This window comes from Poecilia mexicana, unplaced genomic scaffold (assembly GCF_051168715.1).
Source record: "Poecilia mexicana isolate PSO_F unplaced genomic scaffold, ASM5116871v1 scaffold_2, whole genome shotgun sequence".
In the NCBI taxonomy this organism is placed as follows: Eukaryota; Metazoa; Chordata; class Actinopteri; order Cyprinodontiformes; family Poeciliidae; genus Poecilia; species Poecilia mexicana.
The window spans coordinates 8,904,051-8,920,548 of record NW_028263371.1 but is presented as its reverse complement, the minus strand read 5'-3'; the positions used below and the strand labels follow the sequence as shown (position 1 = coordinate 8,920,548).

General features: G+C 41.0%; 1 protein-coding gene across 6 annotated transcripts in view; it reads left to right on the top strand.

The window, feature by feature from the left end:
• The window catches only part of LOC106927587 (cyclic AMP receptor-like protein A), a 75,506-nt gene extending 60,202 nt beyond the window's left edge, over positions 1 to 15,304 (top strand). For all 6 annotated transcript variants that reach the window (XM_015003294.2, XM_015003255.2, XM_015003310.2 and 3 more), the window contains one exon: positions 12,850 to 15,304. In XM_015003294.2, the coding sequence (XP_014858780.2) occupies positions 12,850 to 12,994 (145 nt within the window). In that variant the 3' untranslated portion in view covers positions 12,995 to 15,304. The remainder of the gene's footprint in view (positions 1 to 12,849) is intronic.
• Positions 15,305 to 16,498: the final 1,194 nt, after the last annotated feature.

Here is a 16,498-nt window from a genome sequence, read left to right as displayed (position 1 = left end):
TAGCCTGGTTTTGGCTAAAAGGTAACATACAGGTTTCATCCTGAGTTGTTAGTCTCCACATGTTGACTTGTGGCTAGAATACACAGAGCTGTACTTTGTACTGAAAACCTAAGCTGTCCTAATGCAGAGTGTAAATCAGAGAAGCAGTGTCAGTGGTGTGGTCTTATTTTCGAGAGAGAATTGAAGGATAAGGAAGTACATATATATGTAAATTATTTCAAATGGAAAACCTAACACATGTGACTGTAGATCAAAGGTCAGGGGTCATTAGTTATGAGAATTCTGCACCAAGTTTGACAGCGGTAAATCCAGCCGTTGTCAAGACACTTCAGCCATTAGTGGGACTGAATGGTGGTCTTAGCTTAATTGGAAGGAATCGCTAAAGTGGCTGAGAGGAGTAATGTCTCTGATGGAGTTGCTATTGTCGATTCTTTCCGTTTCTGTTGAACAGTTTGACTGACGTTCCGTCAGAGTAGTTACGTCGGCCGCGTACTAGCATGTGTAAAAATAAAAATGTAAACCTCTAAGTGGGGTTTGCTTTGCACCGTACCCTTGTCTTTTTCTTTTAGGGTCTCCGGTGGCTGCAGCACGTGAACGCACGCTGTAGATGACAGACCACGAGACTGAAAGGCTTAATTGTTTCTTGTTTTTGCTCGTACATGCTTGAATTCCTGTAGCATATGTCCCTGCGATATGCCACAAGCGTCTACCAGGCAGGCTTCTATTGTCAGGAGAAGGAAATGGCGCACGGCGCCTTTTAGCAGTACCTGGGTTCTACAAAGTGCTTCACTGCATGATTTTCATTCATTCTTTCACACGTTCCTTCCCACAGTGCTCCTTTCTGGCTTGTTATTTATTTATTTTTTTCCCTCCTTTCTTTCGTACGTTGATGAACACATTGTGAGAAACCCAGAGTTCGGTGTCTGCCCGGTGTCTCGTCAACACCCAGAGAGGCAGAGGGACTCAACAGCAGAGCCTCCTATCGCCGGTCTCTACTCTACCGCCCAAGTGGAAAGCACTTTACGTTGCCTTCAAACCTCTATTTTGAGACTGTTGTTGAATACTGAGATTATTAGTGTTGACTAGTTTTAGCTATAAGCTCTTTAGGGCTCTGTAAATTAGGCCTATGTAATCAGGTGGTCTGCTCAGCGCCTGACTCTTTGCGACGCTTAACCACTTAATGTTAATAACCGGAAAATTTTACAAAAGCATTCCTGCTGGGTTATTTCTGACCAAGGTTACTGTTTATTCTCTCTGTGAATAACTTTCTAATTCGCGTTAAGGATTAGTGACGGTATCAAAGAAATGATGGCTACTGTTTTGGACGCCGTTAATTCCTTGTGGAATATGTAAAAGCTGAACATTAAGAGCGCACGGAGACTCTTCCGCATGAAAACAGGAATCTGGTCGCGGTGAAATAAATTTTCAAAGTCACCAATCTCGGTGGCTGATAAAGTAATTGTTGAGTTATTGATATTGATTGGCCAGCTTGTAGAGCTGTCATCAATACATTTACTGAAGTGTTTCCTCCCCAGGAGACTTGTAATGGACGGTGTTTGACAGATGTTGATGTGAGCAATTTTCCGACGGGAGAAATATCTTACGGCAATTAATTCAGAGATTTTACGCAAGTGGATTATGAGATGTATCACTCGTAATTTTATTTGAAAATAAATACAATTATTACTCACTGGAAGCAAAAGTGCCGTGCCGTGGTCAATACTCGGGGGAAGTAAGAGAGGTTTAAAGAACATAATTGAAACGTTTTATCAACTAAGCATGGCTAATGATAAGATTTTTTGCGTTTTAAAAATTTTAGGACGATCAGGCACCAACTTTGGGTGCTGCTACTTGAGTTTGCCAAAATAAATGTGGCATGAAATGAAAGGCTGACCAATGTGACACTGGTGCCAATGAGTGAACATCAAAACAATCCATAGTAAATGGGGTGCTAGTCATTTAACCTTTTATTTCTAACCTTTTAAAGTTTTGATCACTACATATTCCAAAAAATGTACTACTAATCTCTGGATGTTTTGTCCCGAGTGTATTGGATGGGTGCACTGTTGGTTTTTTTTATATCCATTTTGATAATCAGTGATTTGAGGTAGTTAATTGTGTACTGGGTGTGTATGAGATTTTGATAAGTATTTATAAGCCTCAGGTGGCACGTACTGTAGGTATTTTGTTTGATTGGTGGTCCTGGTCTCGTATAGTAAAGGAGTCGACTAAATCAATCCATCAGATTCTCAGTCGTTTATTTTAATGTGTAACCGGAAAATACTACACATTTAAATTGCATTAAGCAAGGTAATGGAGCATTTTATGAGTATTTTGGGACTGGGAAACAACCAATAAGTAAAGAAATATAAAAAAAACAAAAAACAAAGACAGACAGAAATATATTAGGAGAGTCTAGCACGCCCAACCAATCCGTACAATAGAAGTGCAGTGGGTCCAAGTGTTTTGCCGATCTAGCAGATATGTGAATGTCTAATGTGTACATGACCCAGGAAATAATGTGGAACGCTGCAGTGCTCCACTACAATTCAGCTGTGAAGAAACCATTTCTCAGTCTTTTGCTTCAGCAGCTGATGCTCCGCGGCTTCCTGCCTGAGAGGAGGGGAACAAACATCGTCTTTGTCAAGGATATGGAGTTTCTCATAATGCTGAAATCCCCTCAGGATTTAGTGTTAATTCTTCCATGTGCATATCATTTTTGCTCGCAACCCAAAATGTTGAATTGTGGCCATTTTCGTGTTGCCTCTTTTCCATAATGTCCGCACTTGTGGAGATCACGACGACTAACGGTTCTCCTGGACGACAGATTCTCCAACCTGGCCTTCATGTTGCCGTTTGTTCACTGATGTCCTGCAACAAACTTCTGAGGTCTTCACAGGACAGCTGGATATAAATGCATGCCCCTTTTTTTTTCAGATCTTTAGTAGGCAAGAAATCTGCAAACCATTTCTTTACACCTCAAAGTTTTATACTGTTTATTGTTGGTCTGTCGTGTCAAATTCAAATACAATATACTGAGGCTTGTGGTTGCCAAGTGACAAAAGACGAAATGTGCTTTGAGTACTTTTGCAAGGCACTATCTGTGGCTAATATGGCAATTAATGTTCCTTTAAAAGGATGTTGGTTCCCTCAACAGGATGCTCATGGTTGATTTATGGTTTCTTTCTTTGTCAGCAGATTAAATGATATAATATAAAAATTCAACCATTAAACCAAAGTGACCAATAATGAGACGAAGTAGTGCAACTTCTGTGTTTTAGCTTATTCTTTACAGTTCAGGTGCCAAAAATGCAAAGTGAGAGTTCATCTATTAAATTGACTGAAGATGAATATGTAAACTAAAAACCAGAGTATATGTATTTTTTTTACAAATTGTCGTTGAGAGACTTCTGCTTTTTTATTGTTACGTTTTGCATAATTTCAGAGTTTTGTGTAATGTCTGTCCAGGTTGACTCAAAAAGTGAGCTGCTATTGTCAGATGATGCTTTTCTACGCTTCAGAAGAAAAACATCATCTGATGGGAACATTTTAACGCAGATCCATCTCCTATTAACACTGCTGTTATGACAATTTACTAATATTTTCTTTTATTACTGATTGAGAATAACTAATAGACTGCTAAAATAATCATTTAGAACAGCATAAATAATAATTATAATGTTAAGATGTAGGATTGACCGTCCAGTTCGCTGCAAGAATTTCACTGCAGCAGGACCTTATAAAATCCCATTTCAGTCAATAACCTTAACTTACTATCACAAAATCCTGATGACACAAAGAGGTGATCACATTTTATTTCCATTATACCAAGGACTAAGTCTTTACTGATGTCAACTGCAGTCTGCCTGGGTGGCAAAGGCATTAGCTGCTTATAAGTCACTCATTTCTCCTGTAATCCCGTTCAGGAATCCTGAATACGAGCAGCTCTAATACTTGTAATTTTACCTTAACCAACGTTTTAATTGCTCTCACGCTGGAAAACGATCACCGCCAATAATTGGTACCATGTGTGGCAGCTGTTCGTCTGCGATAATTGCCGCATCTAATACCGAAATCTACTTTTCCTGAGCGAAATTACCAATGTAGGACCTCATTTCCTGTGTAACATTGAGAAATTTAGCTTTTAGGAAAATGTAATGAAGCGAAGCTTATCAGAAATATAATATTGCCGCGTTTCAATCCCGAACATCATCGGCTGCATTTCAATAAACACCCCAATCAATAGAGTTCTCCGCACATTTGTCTCAATCTGCAAACATTGACTGTATCTGCAGCTACGAGCTGGCGCTGATATTGAACAACAAGCAAAAAAAAAAAAAAAAGAAGAAAAAAATCCTCTGTGGTCGTGGTTTAGTTGTGCGCAAACACACACACTTACATGCACACACGCACGCAAACACATGCATATTGCCACCTCCTCGGTTTCAGCGACCACGCTGATAACAGGTCACGAGCTCAGCGTGGAAGAGTGGAATGTGCGGTGTGACCTTCAACCCAAATGTCAGTGTTGCGCTGTGGCGAGCGGGGTGAAAGAGACAGAGAGACAGAGCAGCGAAATTGAATCTCAATGTGTTCGTAAATCACGGGGAAAGCGCTGTTTGTGTGTGTCAGGGAGAAAGAGGGGAAGGCGAGGAAGAAGACGACAGGGAGAGACGGAGAGAGGGAGGGAGAGACGGAGAGAGGGAGGGAGGGAGGGAGAGGGGAGAGACAGGCGGCGTGTGTGTTCGTGCGCTATCGTGACTAACAGCCGGTTGTTATTCATCTTGGCATGCGGCTCCCAGCAGCCCCCACACATCAGGTGTGAGATTGGCGGGGGAGAGGAGGGGTAGGGGGAGAGGAGCGGGTGCTGATGGGGGTGACAGCGTCAAAACATTCCTCTCTCAAAGCGGAGAATCTGTGCTTTCCTCCTCCCAGCACCTCCGAACCCAGCCTCATCGTGTTCAAGTGCTCTCTCCCTTTAAAATGCCTGCTTTTCTGTATTTTATATTTTTATTTATTTATTTATTTATTTTTTATCTTTCCTTACTTGAAGGTGTCTTTTGTACACACCTCACGCTCCATATGTACATTTTGATAGAGCTGCTGGCTGCAATCTTTTGTCATTTTCATATTGGAACCAACTCGCTCCTGTTCCATCGGAGTGAGCGGAGAAAGCCAATACATATAAGATTTGGGATGTCCCTGCTTTATTATTTTGATTGATTCACTGACACAACAAATAAATTGCTGCCTTGTTAACAGTTTTGGGTTGACTAAGCTACAGTAGCATGCAGCAATAAATTCCTCACCTAAATCCCTAAATTTTCTAAGTTTTTCAAGTTTCTCGTCGGCCGTTAGGACAAATACTCCTTGCCTCGATCAGATCGCGATTTAATCCTTGATCTGCAAATGTTCCACACACCCTGGCAATGAGCTAATGGCATCGACAAAGAGTAAGGAAAGGGTAAGACCTACTTGCCCTACTTCTGTTTTGCCTTTGCATCTCAGGAGGCCGTGGAACAGTTAAAACTAGAAATTAGATTATCAAAGATTTGTGGTTGACTTCCGTTTGGTTTAAAACTGTGAAACAGACCAACTTGGCAGTGATCTGTAGTCTTTGTGGTAACCACTGACATTTACTTCAGGTGGTATCACTTCTATGGAAATTTGAAATAAATGTTCTCAAGGTAGGTACGAAGTGTTGGCTTGTTTTCTAACCACAAAATCTAACAATAAGCTACATGTACACCAACGTATATCTGCACTGTAGAAAATACTTTTTAATCCTCCTGCTGTCTTAGTTTGACACTTGGAAAGAGCTCAGAAAATGTAACTGTCAGACAGCGACGAAGCTGTTATCAATTTCTGAAACCACACACACACACACACACACACACACACACACACACACACACACACATAACTTGTAAAAGCGCACACAGGGTCAGTGCAACCCCGCCAGACCGCGCACAGAATAAAAAACGTGTTGGGTTTAAATAACGCTGCCTCTTAAGACGTGAGGGTTAAATAGCTTCTTACAGCTTTTGTGTCAGTTTCTAACTAAAGAAGAAGTCTTAAATTTTAAGCATTGTGTGATTCCGATCCTTTGCTGATTTCTTTGCGCACTTCTGGACAAAACATTTTTAATATCAAAGATATGCACATTTGAGATCTAGTGTGCTGTCGTGTAAGAATCCTCTGGTGTTCGCTTAGTCTGCTGCTAAATTTTAAGGCATTTCTGTTTGGTTTAGCAAACCAAAATCCAACCTTTTGCCGTTATACCTTGAAATCTCCAGTCAGGCCATCATAGAGACAAGTTGGGGAGTAGGTGTAAAGCAAGGGACCAATCTCAGGCTGGCTAACGTGACACATGTGACTCGTGCTTATGAAATGATCCAGCCTTTAATCCGAAAGGCTCTTGGTGCTCTTTGTTGTCCCTTTTTTTTGTTGTTGTTCTGGGAGTGGTTTCCATGGAGTTGGACCGACACAGCTCCTAAAAATGTTTTCCTGAAATTTTCATATGGTCCGTTGTGGTAGAGATGTGAACCAACCCAAAATAAAGAAACAGATTTCCAGTCTGAAATGATCTTTTGGTGAACGATTACCTCTCCTCCTCTTTCCTCTTGGAATTCATTCTGTAATGTCAAATCCTTGCAGAGTCCGGGTCACTTAGGCTACAGGGAAGCTGTGGAAGTGATCAGTCATCCATGTCACAATTTCTTCTTGCACAACTTTTATCTGCTCTTTTTGTTGGGGTTTCTAATGCAGATGTATTTATATGCGTCGTTAAAGAGGCAAAAAAGTTCAAACAAAACTCACTCGCACCGAATTCACCGCAGCTCGGGAACACGGTGAGACACTTGAGGAGTTGATGTGTTAGTCTTGTACAGACCAGTGCAGTTTGAAACAAGTTGGAAGCTGCAGCCGGAATAATGCTCTCTAATAGCAAATCAGGGAAAATGACAGCCTGTTAGGTCTTGCATTTGTGATTCTCGTGACCATTATGTCGGAGCAAAGTGGCGTGCTTTTTTTAAATGCTTTATAGGCCAATCAGAGGTGTGGAGGTCTGTATTGACTGAACCTGTTGTGTTTTATGGGAGTTGCATGTCAAGGTACAGGGAAGCCAGTTTACCACAGAAAGTACACATCAGCTGTGTTGACTGTGTGTCAAACCACCAGTTTCAGGTTCCTCTTTTTTCTTATCACCCTTCTTTACATAGTCCCTATTTCTATCTAACATATCCAAATCTCATCACTGTCAAGTTTCCATGACTGAGGACACCTTAATGAGAAGGATCCTTTTTTTTTTTACCACATTGGAGGTTATATTCTTTTCATCAGTTATATATTGTCTTATTTGGGGCTTTTTTTCGGGGTGAACTTTTAACTGCAATGATTCTTCTGGTGGATTTCTCTTGCCCAAACAGGCTCAAAATTAAACAGACAGGCTCAAATACTTTACGCCTCCACTAATATTTGTTCATATGCCTCTTATCAAGTTGTAACTCCTAATTTTTAAGGAGATCCTGACATAAATCTGGATATGTGGCCACTCCTCTTGGCAGAGTGGGTAGAAGTGATTCTAGAAGCTTAATGTGAGCCTGCTAAAACTTTTCTTGATATGTATTTGGGGTAATTATCCTGTTGAGAACACTTAAATCTGGCCAAGTTTCAACCATCTAACTCAGTGGCGTCTAAACTTTTGGCCAAGAGGCCCAAAAAAATCCTGGTACCGAGCCAGGTTTGAGTTGAAGTTCCTGGATCCTTGTGTTTAATAGAAAATTAAGACGGCTAAAGAATGAGAAGATTTTACGACGTCGCCCTCAGAGCGCTGCAGAGCCACATTCTGTACTCCCCTGCCCCAGCTGATGATTTTTTGATTATGTTAAGTAATTTGGAGTTTGTCAGTTTGTGAAACACAATACCACTGGCAATGAAAAAGAACCTCAGCATGATGCTGCCACCGCCATGCTTGAAAGCTAGGTTTGAAAGCAGCTGCTCAATCCACGTCGATGCCGAACTGGCGTAACTGGACGGTGACGCTGGTGTTCCAGTTCCTACCAGTGACCTTTAATTTCTCTTCATCTGATTGTTGCAGTTTCAGTCTGGGTTTTCCAACAGGACAAGAAAATGTTTTCAACGGGATAAAGCCGACTGACATCGAGCTTTGTGTTGAGCTTGTTGACTTTGCTTAGACACGTTCTTAAACTCGGCAGTAACACCTAGTTGGTCTAGCTACTGGCTTTGATTTGTAATGAGGTTTTTGTATTTTTCCTTTCCGCCAGCTAATTAAACATTGGGGGGAGGAGGAAGGGGATGAAGCAAGCACAAGTGATTGCCTTACAATAACAAAACAAATAAAAATCGCCGTTGAAGGTTGACTGAGGATGATTCCACGAACAGCTGCTTGAGACAATTTAAAGCTCTCTCCAAGCTCACAGTGCATCACAAGATTTAATCATCCGGTATTCCCAATGCGGGGGTCATATCGGTTCTCTATGAGTACCGAATAACAGGTCCCTGGATACCCTCAAATAATGAATGTTTAGCTCTGATAAAATGGGCTTTTTTTTCCCTCCTTCTTCTTCTTCTTGTAGCCAAGTTACAAAACCTTTCAGTCCTTTTCTGGTTATTGCAATAACTCAATATTTCCAAGAGTACGCTTTGATCCAGCGGAGTTAGGAGAATACAAACCCAAAGTAAAGAGTTTGGGCTCAGAAGCGTTTTTTTTGTACATAGATTATGTCCTGAATCCCAACATTTACTAATACACAGAAAGTTTTTTTTTCTTTGCACATACTGCCAAAACACACACACACACACACACACACACACACACACACACACACACACACACACACACACACACACACACACACACACACACACACATTTACCACATTTAAATTTGGGAACTCTGTTGTATTCATTAAGCTTTCCAGGTGTTTCGTAGCTTCGCATCAATCAATTAAGCTACATTATTCTTAATTCCTTGCTCACTGCTCACAAATGCCCTTAAGAGGATTTACAGACGATTCCGGAAACCCATCCACTTTGTTCGCTTTTTCTATTACGGACAAAACTGGGAACAGATAAGAGGTTGTGGAGATTGTAATCTAGTAAATTCCCTTAATTGTAGGTATTTTGTTTAAAAAAAAAAAAAAACCTCAGGATTCTCAGAGAATTAAAAATAGTTTTTTTTTTTAGATATTTCTTCAGATGACCTCAGCAAATTTCCTAATTGGAAACTTTAATATCTCTAATCACCTGAAGCTGAAACCAGGTTTATATGTCAGTCCAACTAGAGGGAAAACCTGCACTGGTTGCAGATCAGATATGTTCAAGTAAGCAGATTATTACGCCGTGCATTGATCGAGTGATTTCTCTCCTAACTTCTTTGATCAACGTGTTTTTTGTGTTCCTCTCTACTCTGCACCTCTCGCTTTTCTTGTCCTCTGCTCTTCCCTCCCATGAGCGGCGGCGGCGTTTTACTCTTCTCCTCTTCCGCCTTGCCTGCTTTCTCTCCATTCCATACGTCTTCTCTGTTCCCGCTATACCCCGTTAAAGCATCTCTGGCATTTTATCTCTCTCCCATTATTTTTCTCTCCCTTTGTGCTGCATATCCCTCCCACCTATCCATTCTCCATTTCTCTCTCTCTCTCTCTCTCCCTCCCTCGCTTTCTCTCTCTCCTTCTTTCTTCCACTCTTTCCCTGATATTGATCTGCATTCTAGCCATACAGCTGAACCGCCTTCGGCTCTGCAATGAGCTCACAACACTTCTGCCTCTGCATGTATGCCAGAGTGCATGCAGAGGAGAGCCGCCGAAAACCTCCCCCCCGTTTGCCTCAGAGCCGCTTGCAAGCGTACCACACGCACATATATAAAAAGTTTATTCCTAGAAGAAGAAGGAAGAAGGACAAAAAACAAACAAAAAAAAAAAAACATTTGTCCATGAAGCTATATAAAAAGTCCCAGAGCTGCAGCACGTTTGCGGCTCGACAAGCCAACAACGGGGTTTATTTCATTTCCACCTGTCCTTTTTTTTTTATTATTATTATTTTTTTCCCTCCATATGCCTTTTTATGTTCCAGTCACTAAACGCTCGTCGCCGCTCCGCGCCCTGGGTTTACTCATGCAAGTCTCGGAGCTGCTGGTTTCACGCCATCTTCCAGTGAATGACGACTGGGCCCTTTTATCGCTGCGAGGCTTGAAATTTCAGTCCTACTCTCCCGCATGATCCCTCAGTGGTGGATTGAGTTACTAAATTTCTTTTACTCAGCAGAAACCCTTTTTGTTATCGGGTATCGCTGAAAGACCTTGCTCTTCTGAGAGTACTAAAACACATTAGATTTCCTTTGTCTGACTGCTCCTCTGTAACGACTGTTCCTTTAAAAAAAAAGAAACGGCGGGGGGGTGGGAAGAGGGCAGCTCGTTTGCTTCATGCACCTGTATGTATGCTTTGCAAACTGCATTCTTTAATTGGGATTTGTAAGTGAACAAAGTTTTGACAGCGCTTCCGTAAAATGGGATGCGATCCATTTGAAGTAGGATGGATACTGTGTTTATTTTGCACAATTAAAATACAGATCAAAGATATTAAGAGAAAAATAATAATAACAGTGCAGGGAGAGGCAAAAGCCCAATGGGCTTCTATATAAAGCCTCCATAATTTGGAAAAAAGTCTAATCTAAGAATACAATCCATCACTTCATAAGTTTACGAAATACAATCTTATATTTCTATTACTGTGAGCAGACAGAACCAAACGTTAAACCTGCCGAGGTTAGCTGGCTTTAGAAAAGGGAACAGAGTCAGTCATCTTCAGTCATATTGGACGAAATTTGAGTAATGTTCAGTTTTACATTTGAGATCCTTAAATTACTAATCTGTTACGTCACAAAACATTCCCAAAAGAGGTAGCTAGGTTGTTTTTTGTTTGTTTTTTTTAATGCAGGGCTTATGGGAACTTTATGAGATGTTAGTATCTTAGCTGCTGCAGATGATCTCGGTTTGAATAATGTGAAATTAAAACCATACAGGAGAGAGACAAAGAGAGAGAGAGAGAGCGTTATAGCCAGACCAGTTCCTAAAGCTGACTTCTCACTTTTTTTTCTTTTTTTTGACAGCTTCAACATAGTGTGGTAGATCCGATTTCCTTTACTGTGTGGGGGGGGGGAAAGTTGCTGATGGAGCTCCTCCTTTGTTGCATTTCTGACTTTGGTCAATTAAAGGAGCAATAACCCATATCTAGGCAACAAAGAGGAAGGTTGAGGGGAGGTGCAGCAAAACGGCACTCACAAAACCAATAATAAACCCGTGAAAGAGTTTGAAGTCTGTGTGTTTATTGTAAGTTCATTTAACTTCAGCTTCAAACATTTCACTTCACATGAATAGTATTGTAGAGAAGTTATCGGTATCATTTCATGTGAAAAACACTTAGCAAAGTTGAACGCGCTAACGATAGCGTGGCAAGAAAAAAACTATCATGTGCAAAGTAATGCGATGGGAATGAGTGAGGGTTGTTTTTTTTTTTTTAGGGAAATAGCTTTTGTTCTTTACCAGAATTGTTGTTGCATAATTTTAAAGTACGAGGAAAGCAATAGGTAGTTTTCATGAGGGATTTTACAGTAAATGTCTAAGAAGTATCACTTTAACTTTCATCGGATTTCCCCAAATGAAATCTAGTTCAACAAAAGCCGCCTAGTCACCTAATTATTAGAGTCCCTAATTTAGTCTTAGTGTAAACACAGCTGCTCTGTCGAAGTTTAGATCAGAGGTCTGCAAAATAAAACCAGATAAAACATTAGACTTATTCATGTTACATAATTTTGAAAAAAATAAAATTATACTACTAAAGAAAATTTGTTTTTATGTTTAAAGAACCATCGTTTTATTTATGTTTTTAGAATTTAAAACAGAGGCAACTTTCTTTTTTTTTTTTGCAATTAAGAGAATGGATACATTTTTCTTTTAGGGTTGATTTTTGTGAAAAATGCTGCAAAAAATTCTGTATTTTATTTATTTAAATACACTTAACATCTGTACGCTTTGAGCTCTTCAAATTGAAGTCCTTTTTTTGGGCACACAATGTTGCTATAAATAAAGCTGATTTCTGATTGTGAAAACCTACAAAGTTTCAAACCTGATGACAGGATTTAAAAAAAAGTATTACAGGTTATTTTAGAGTCTTTCTTTTGCGACATTTACTGCAATTTTTCATTCAAAAAGTGAAAAATTGTTCAACCCCACATTTGTATTTAGAAACAGTCGGTTCTGTAACACTTTTTGCCAAAGATATCGAGAGCACGTCAGTGGCAGCAACATGCTGCCACTGCCGTGCAGCAACACGGCAGCAACATGCTGCCGTGTTGCTGCATGTTGCAGCATGCAGCATGTTGCTGCAGCATGACTCTCAGATAGTCGTGCAACACGACTATCTGAGAGCTCTAAAGATCAGCCTAATGTTAAAGGCATCTGCTTCTAAACGTGTAACGTTTAGAAACGTTACACGTTTCTAAACGTGTAACGTATTGTTACACGTTTAGAAAGCTGTGTAACAATATCCTTCCACTTCACAGTTTTCCACTACTTTGTGTTGATCTATCTCAGAAAAAAAACCCTCTAAAATACATCAAGGGCAGCGGTTGTGAAATGAAAAAATGGGGGGAAAGTGGAAGCGGCATCAAAACCTATGCAAGGCGTTGTTGGAAAATGTTCAGAATGGAAACAGGAAAAGAGGCTTTTTTTGAAGTTAGCCATCTAAACCAGGGCAAATAGGGAAAACTAATTCAAATCTCTCTGTATGTGTGTATGTGTGTACGCATGTGTGCGTGTGTCTGCTTTTTCAGCTGGCTCTGCAGTCACGGCTCTGCGACCGAACGCGAATCGGAGAGTACTACCCCGGGGCGGTGCGCTACACACAGGCAGACCTTATCGACCCGAGCGATGACGACGACGACGACACCAACGTGCTCTTCTACTCGCCTGACATGACCCTGAAAGATCGAGGTCCTTGAGAGAGACGAAGAAGGGAGACAAAAGAGCTGGAGGGAAGAAGCACAAAGGAGGGTCAGAGCCAGAGAGAACCGCGCCAGATTAGAAACTGAGAGGGGGAAAAAAGAAAAAGGAAAAAGAAAAAAAAAAAAACGAGGTAGGGAGGGAATGGAAGAGAAGATTGTGGGGACGGTCAGGCAGATAGAAGCCGGAGATGAGCTGTCAGGTTCCATTATTAATCCCCATCCTTTACTATTTAATATCCTTAAGACACCCTCCACACACACACAGAGCAGAGCTCCATTTCTGTGCAACACGACTATCTGAGAGCTCTAAAGATCAGCCTAATGTTAAAGGCATCTGCTGCATCCCAAAAGGACTCCGGAAAGATTTACCTCCCCGAACCCTCTGTTTTCCACCGCATTCTGCAGCATTTTAGCATGCCAGAACAAAAAAGACAAGGGGGGGGGAAAAAAAGAAGGAAAAAAAAAAAACACGAGGCACTGCTGAAAGGCAATCATAACAAGGTGCTTCTTAAGCACTCGCAGCAATCACCTTTTCAGTTCCCCACAGGAGATGAGTTGAAAGGCAGGCCTTTAAAAATCACCCTGTGTGTCAGCGTCTCACTCTGCCATTAGATTGATCCCGGTACTACATAATTTTCCTGCCAATAAGGGGAAGGTGGGTGTACAGTGGAAATACAAAAAGAAAAAGACGGGGAGGTGGGATGGGGCGTGGAGGAGGGGGGGTTAAAAACAGTCGAAGTGAGTCAGAATTGGGGGAAAATCAAGTCCTGAAGCACCGGGCTCTCTCCTCAGACAGTATTAGCTTTCAGGCTGTCGCGTTGCAAGTTCTGCACAAGTGTTCCTTTGAGTTTGTATTTTTGATGAAATGCTAAACTTTTGATATACTGTATTTATTACAAATCGACGTACTGTATATGTTTGAATGCATCTATTTTTGTACTCTTGTCTTCTTCTGAAATCAAAGCCTTATCTCTGTTAGTCAATTCAACATGCTCAAAAGTTTACCTACACGCGTCGCGGGCATGACGTTCATGTTGATACCAGGCTTTTGATGATTTCTTCAAATAAACATCCCACTTGTATTTGGTTAAATGTTCTTGAGCAAGTTGCAGTAAAACCAGGAACAAGCTGGCGGCGTAACTTGATCTGGATATTTGACCGCTCTTCTTATCAGAAACTGTGGAGCTCATTTGAATTAGTTAATATCCTGGCACAGACTTTGCTTTAAAATATTTTTAACAGGCTTGGTGTCCGAGAAGCTTAATGTTGGCCAGAGTAAAACACCTACTCAGTTACAACCAAGAACAAATAAAGATGAGATTTTCAAATTGCAAAATTATATATCAATGGCATGCTGAGGGTCTTTCTTTGTTGCCGTAGGTACTGGCATATTGCACAAAAATGACAGAGGATATAAATGAAGGAGTCACTTTGAAATCATCTTAAATAGTTAGATGGTTGAAATTTGGACTCAATTGGTTCGGAGCGAATGGACAAACACGGCTAACGTTAAGGTTCTGGAATACCCTTAACTTTAACCCTTGTAAATAAACATACAGAAAAAAAACGTGTCTGTTACAGGAAAACAAAAATATTCAACAGAGCACGACCAAGTCTGACAAGAACGGCGGTCAAAGATCCGTCCAGAATTATAGCAGAGGCTTGTTAAAGTTTGTGATTTCTCTGCTGAAGGTATATATATTTCACCTGATGTGCATATATATACATATATATATATAATTTTGAACCTTTGTGAATTACAAAAATTCTCCATTTAAATTCTAATTATCCATATTTCACATTGTAAAAACCTTCCACCTGGAGGGGGAAAAAAAGATGCAAAAGCGTCCCAAAGTAATGCCATCCATGCCGATGAGTGTATGCAAACTTTCGACCAGCGCTACGCACGCTCGTGTTTGTTTCTAGGGTCGCAACGCATCAGCAAGAGGTGACACACCAGACACCTGCTGCCTTTGTCAGCTGAGCCGGCAGAGCCGCGGTGTGATTGGCAGGATAATGGAGCCAATTTATATTCAAACACAGGCCATTTGCCAATATCTGGGTGATCTCATTATTATCTGTGTACTCTGCCGACAGTCGGCTGCCTTTTCTTAGAAGTTTGAGATGATAAACTGTCACTGGAGTTTCTGAACTTTTCTGCTGAGCGTTGGCACCACTCACAACGTGGCCCCCCGCACCCATGTTTCTCTAAACAGTTACGTTGGTTTTTGCTTGACTATCACACACTCAAATAAATAAGCAGAAGAGACATTTCAAAACCAAACTGAGACTGGGCGTGTTTATTTCATGTTTTACATGGACGCCATTCTTCACTTCCAGTCAAATTTCACTGGTTGACTACAACGCCTTGCAAAGCCTCTGTGGCCCTTGAACTTTTTTTTTTTTTTTTGTCATATCACAACTACAAACCTCAATCAGATTTTATGTGAAGTGCGCAGGGACATCGATTTTCAAGGTGTGGAGTTTGACTGGGCCACTCCATTCCAGCTCTGACCGTTTGCTTATCTTTGTTGTCTCAGCTGAAGAAAAGCATCCCCACACCATGATGCTGCCACCACTATGTGATTGTTTTTAGTGTTTAGCATGTAGTTCAGCTTTGGTGTCATCGTTAAACATCTTTGTCGTTGGCCTGTCTTCATGTTTACCTCTAAGCAGAAGTACTCAGTAGCTACAACGGTTTTTTACACAAATATGAATTACTGGACTGGATTTTATTTAGGGGTATCAGAATTATGAAAGCTGGAAAAATACACTAAACCTTTATCTACAACCCTTTGCAGGTTTTCTTCCAGTTTTGCTCTGATCAGCTTCCACACTGATTCATTAAACCTTCATTAAGCTTTTAGCTTCCCTTTGGGATTGATGAAGTATTTCTGAATTGAATTTCAACTCAACGATAAAGAAATTCGTCCCCACAGCATGATGCCGCCACCATCATGTCTTACAGTGGGCATGGATGTTGAGCCTGATGCTCTTAGTTTTATGCCACATATTTTGCATATAACGTAAAAGGCGCGGATTTCATCTGTATTAAAACGGGGCTTAATTCAAAGACATGCTACATTTTTCAAATTTGTATTCGAAGATGGAAACCAGGCACACACTGTGAAATTTGTGGCTCGAGGGCGCTATGTCTCCCGTGTGCGCGCGCGTGTGCGCTTGAAGACATCTTTTAGGACCGAGGCTGGCTGCTTAAATATTGGACATTAATTATGAGTGGGACCCGACTGGCCCGCGAGTGTCTCCATATATGGCTAACAGGATTTTGATTAATGGAAAATGTGCGCCATGTCCTCCAGGAAAAAAGAAAAAAAAAAAAAAAAAACAGGCTTTTACCTCCACGCGCAGCACACACGGAGCTCTTCCTGAGCATGTCGATCCCACCTCCCCACAAACCCCCCATGTATATACAGATCACGTGAAATAAGCGAATCTCGCTGTCACGCAGGAGGAATTA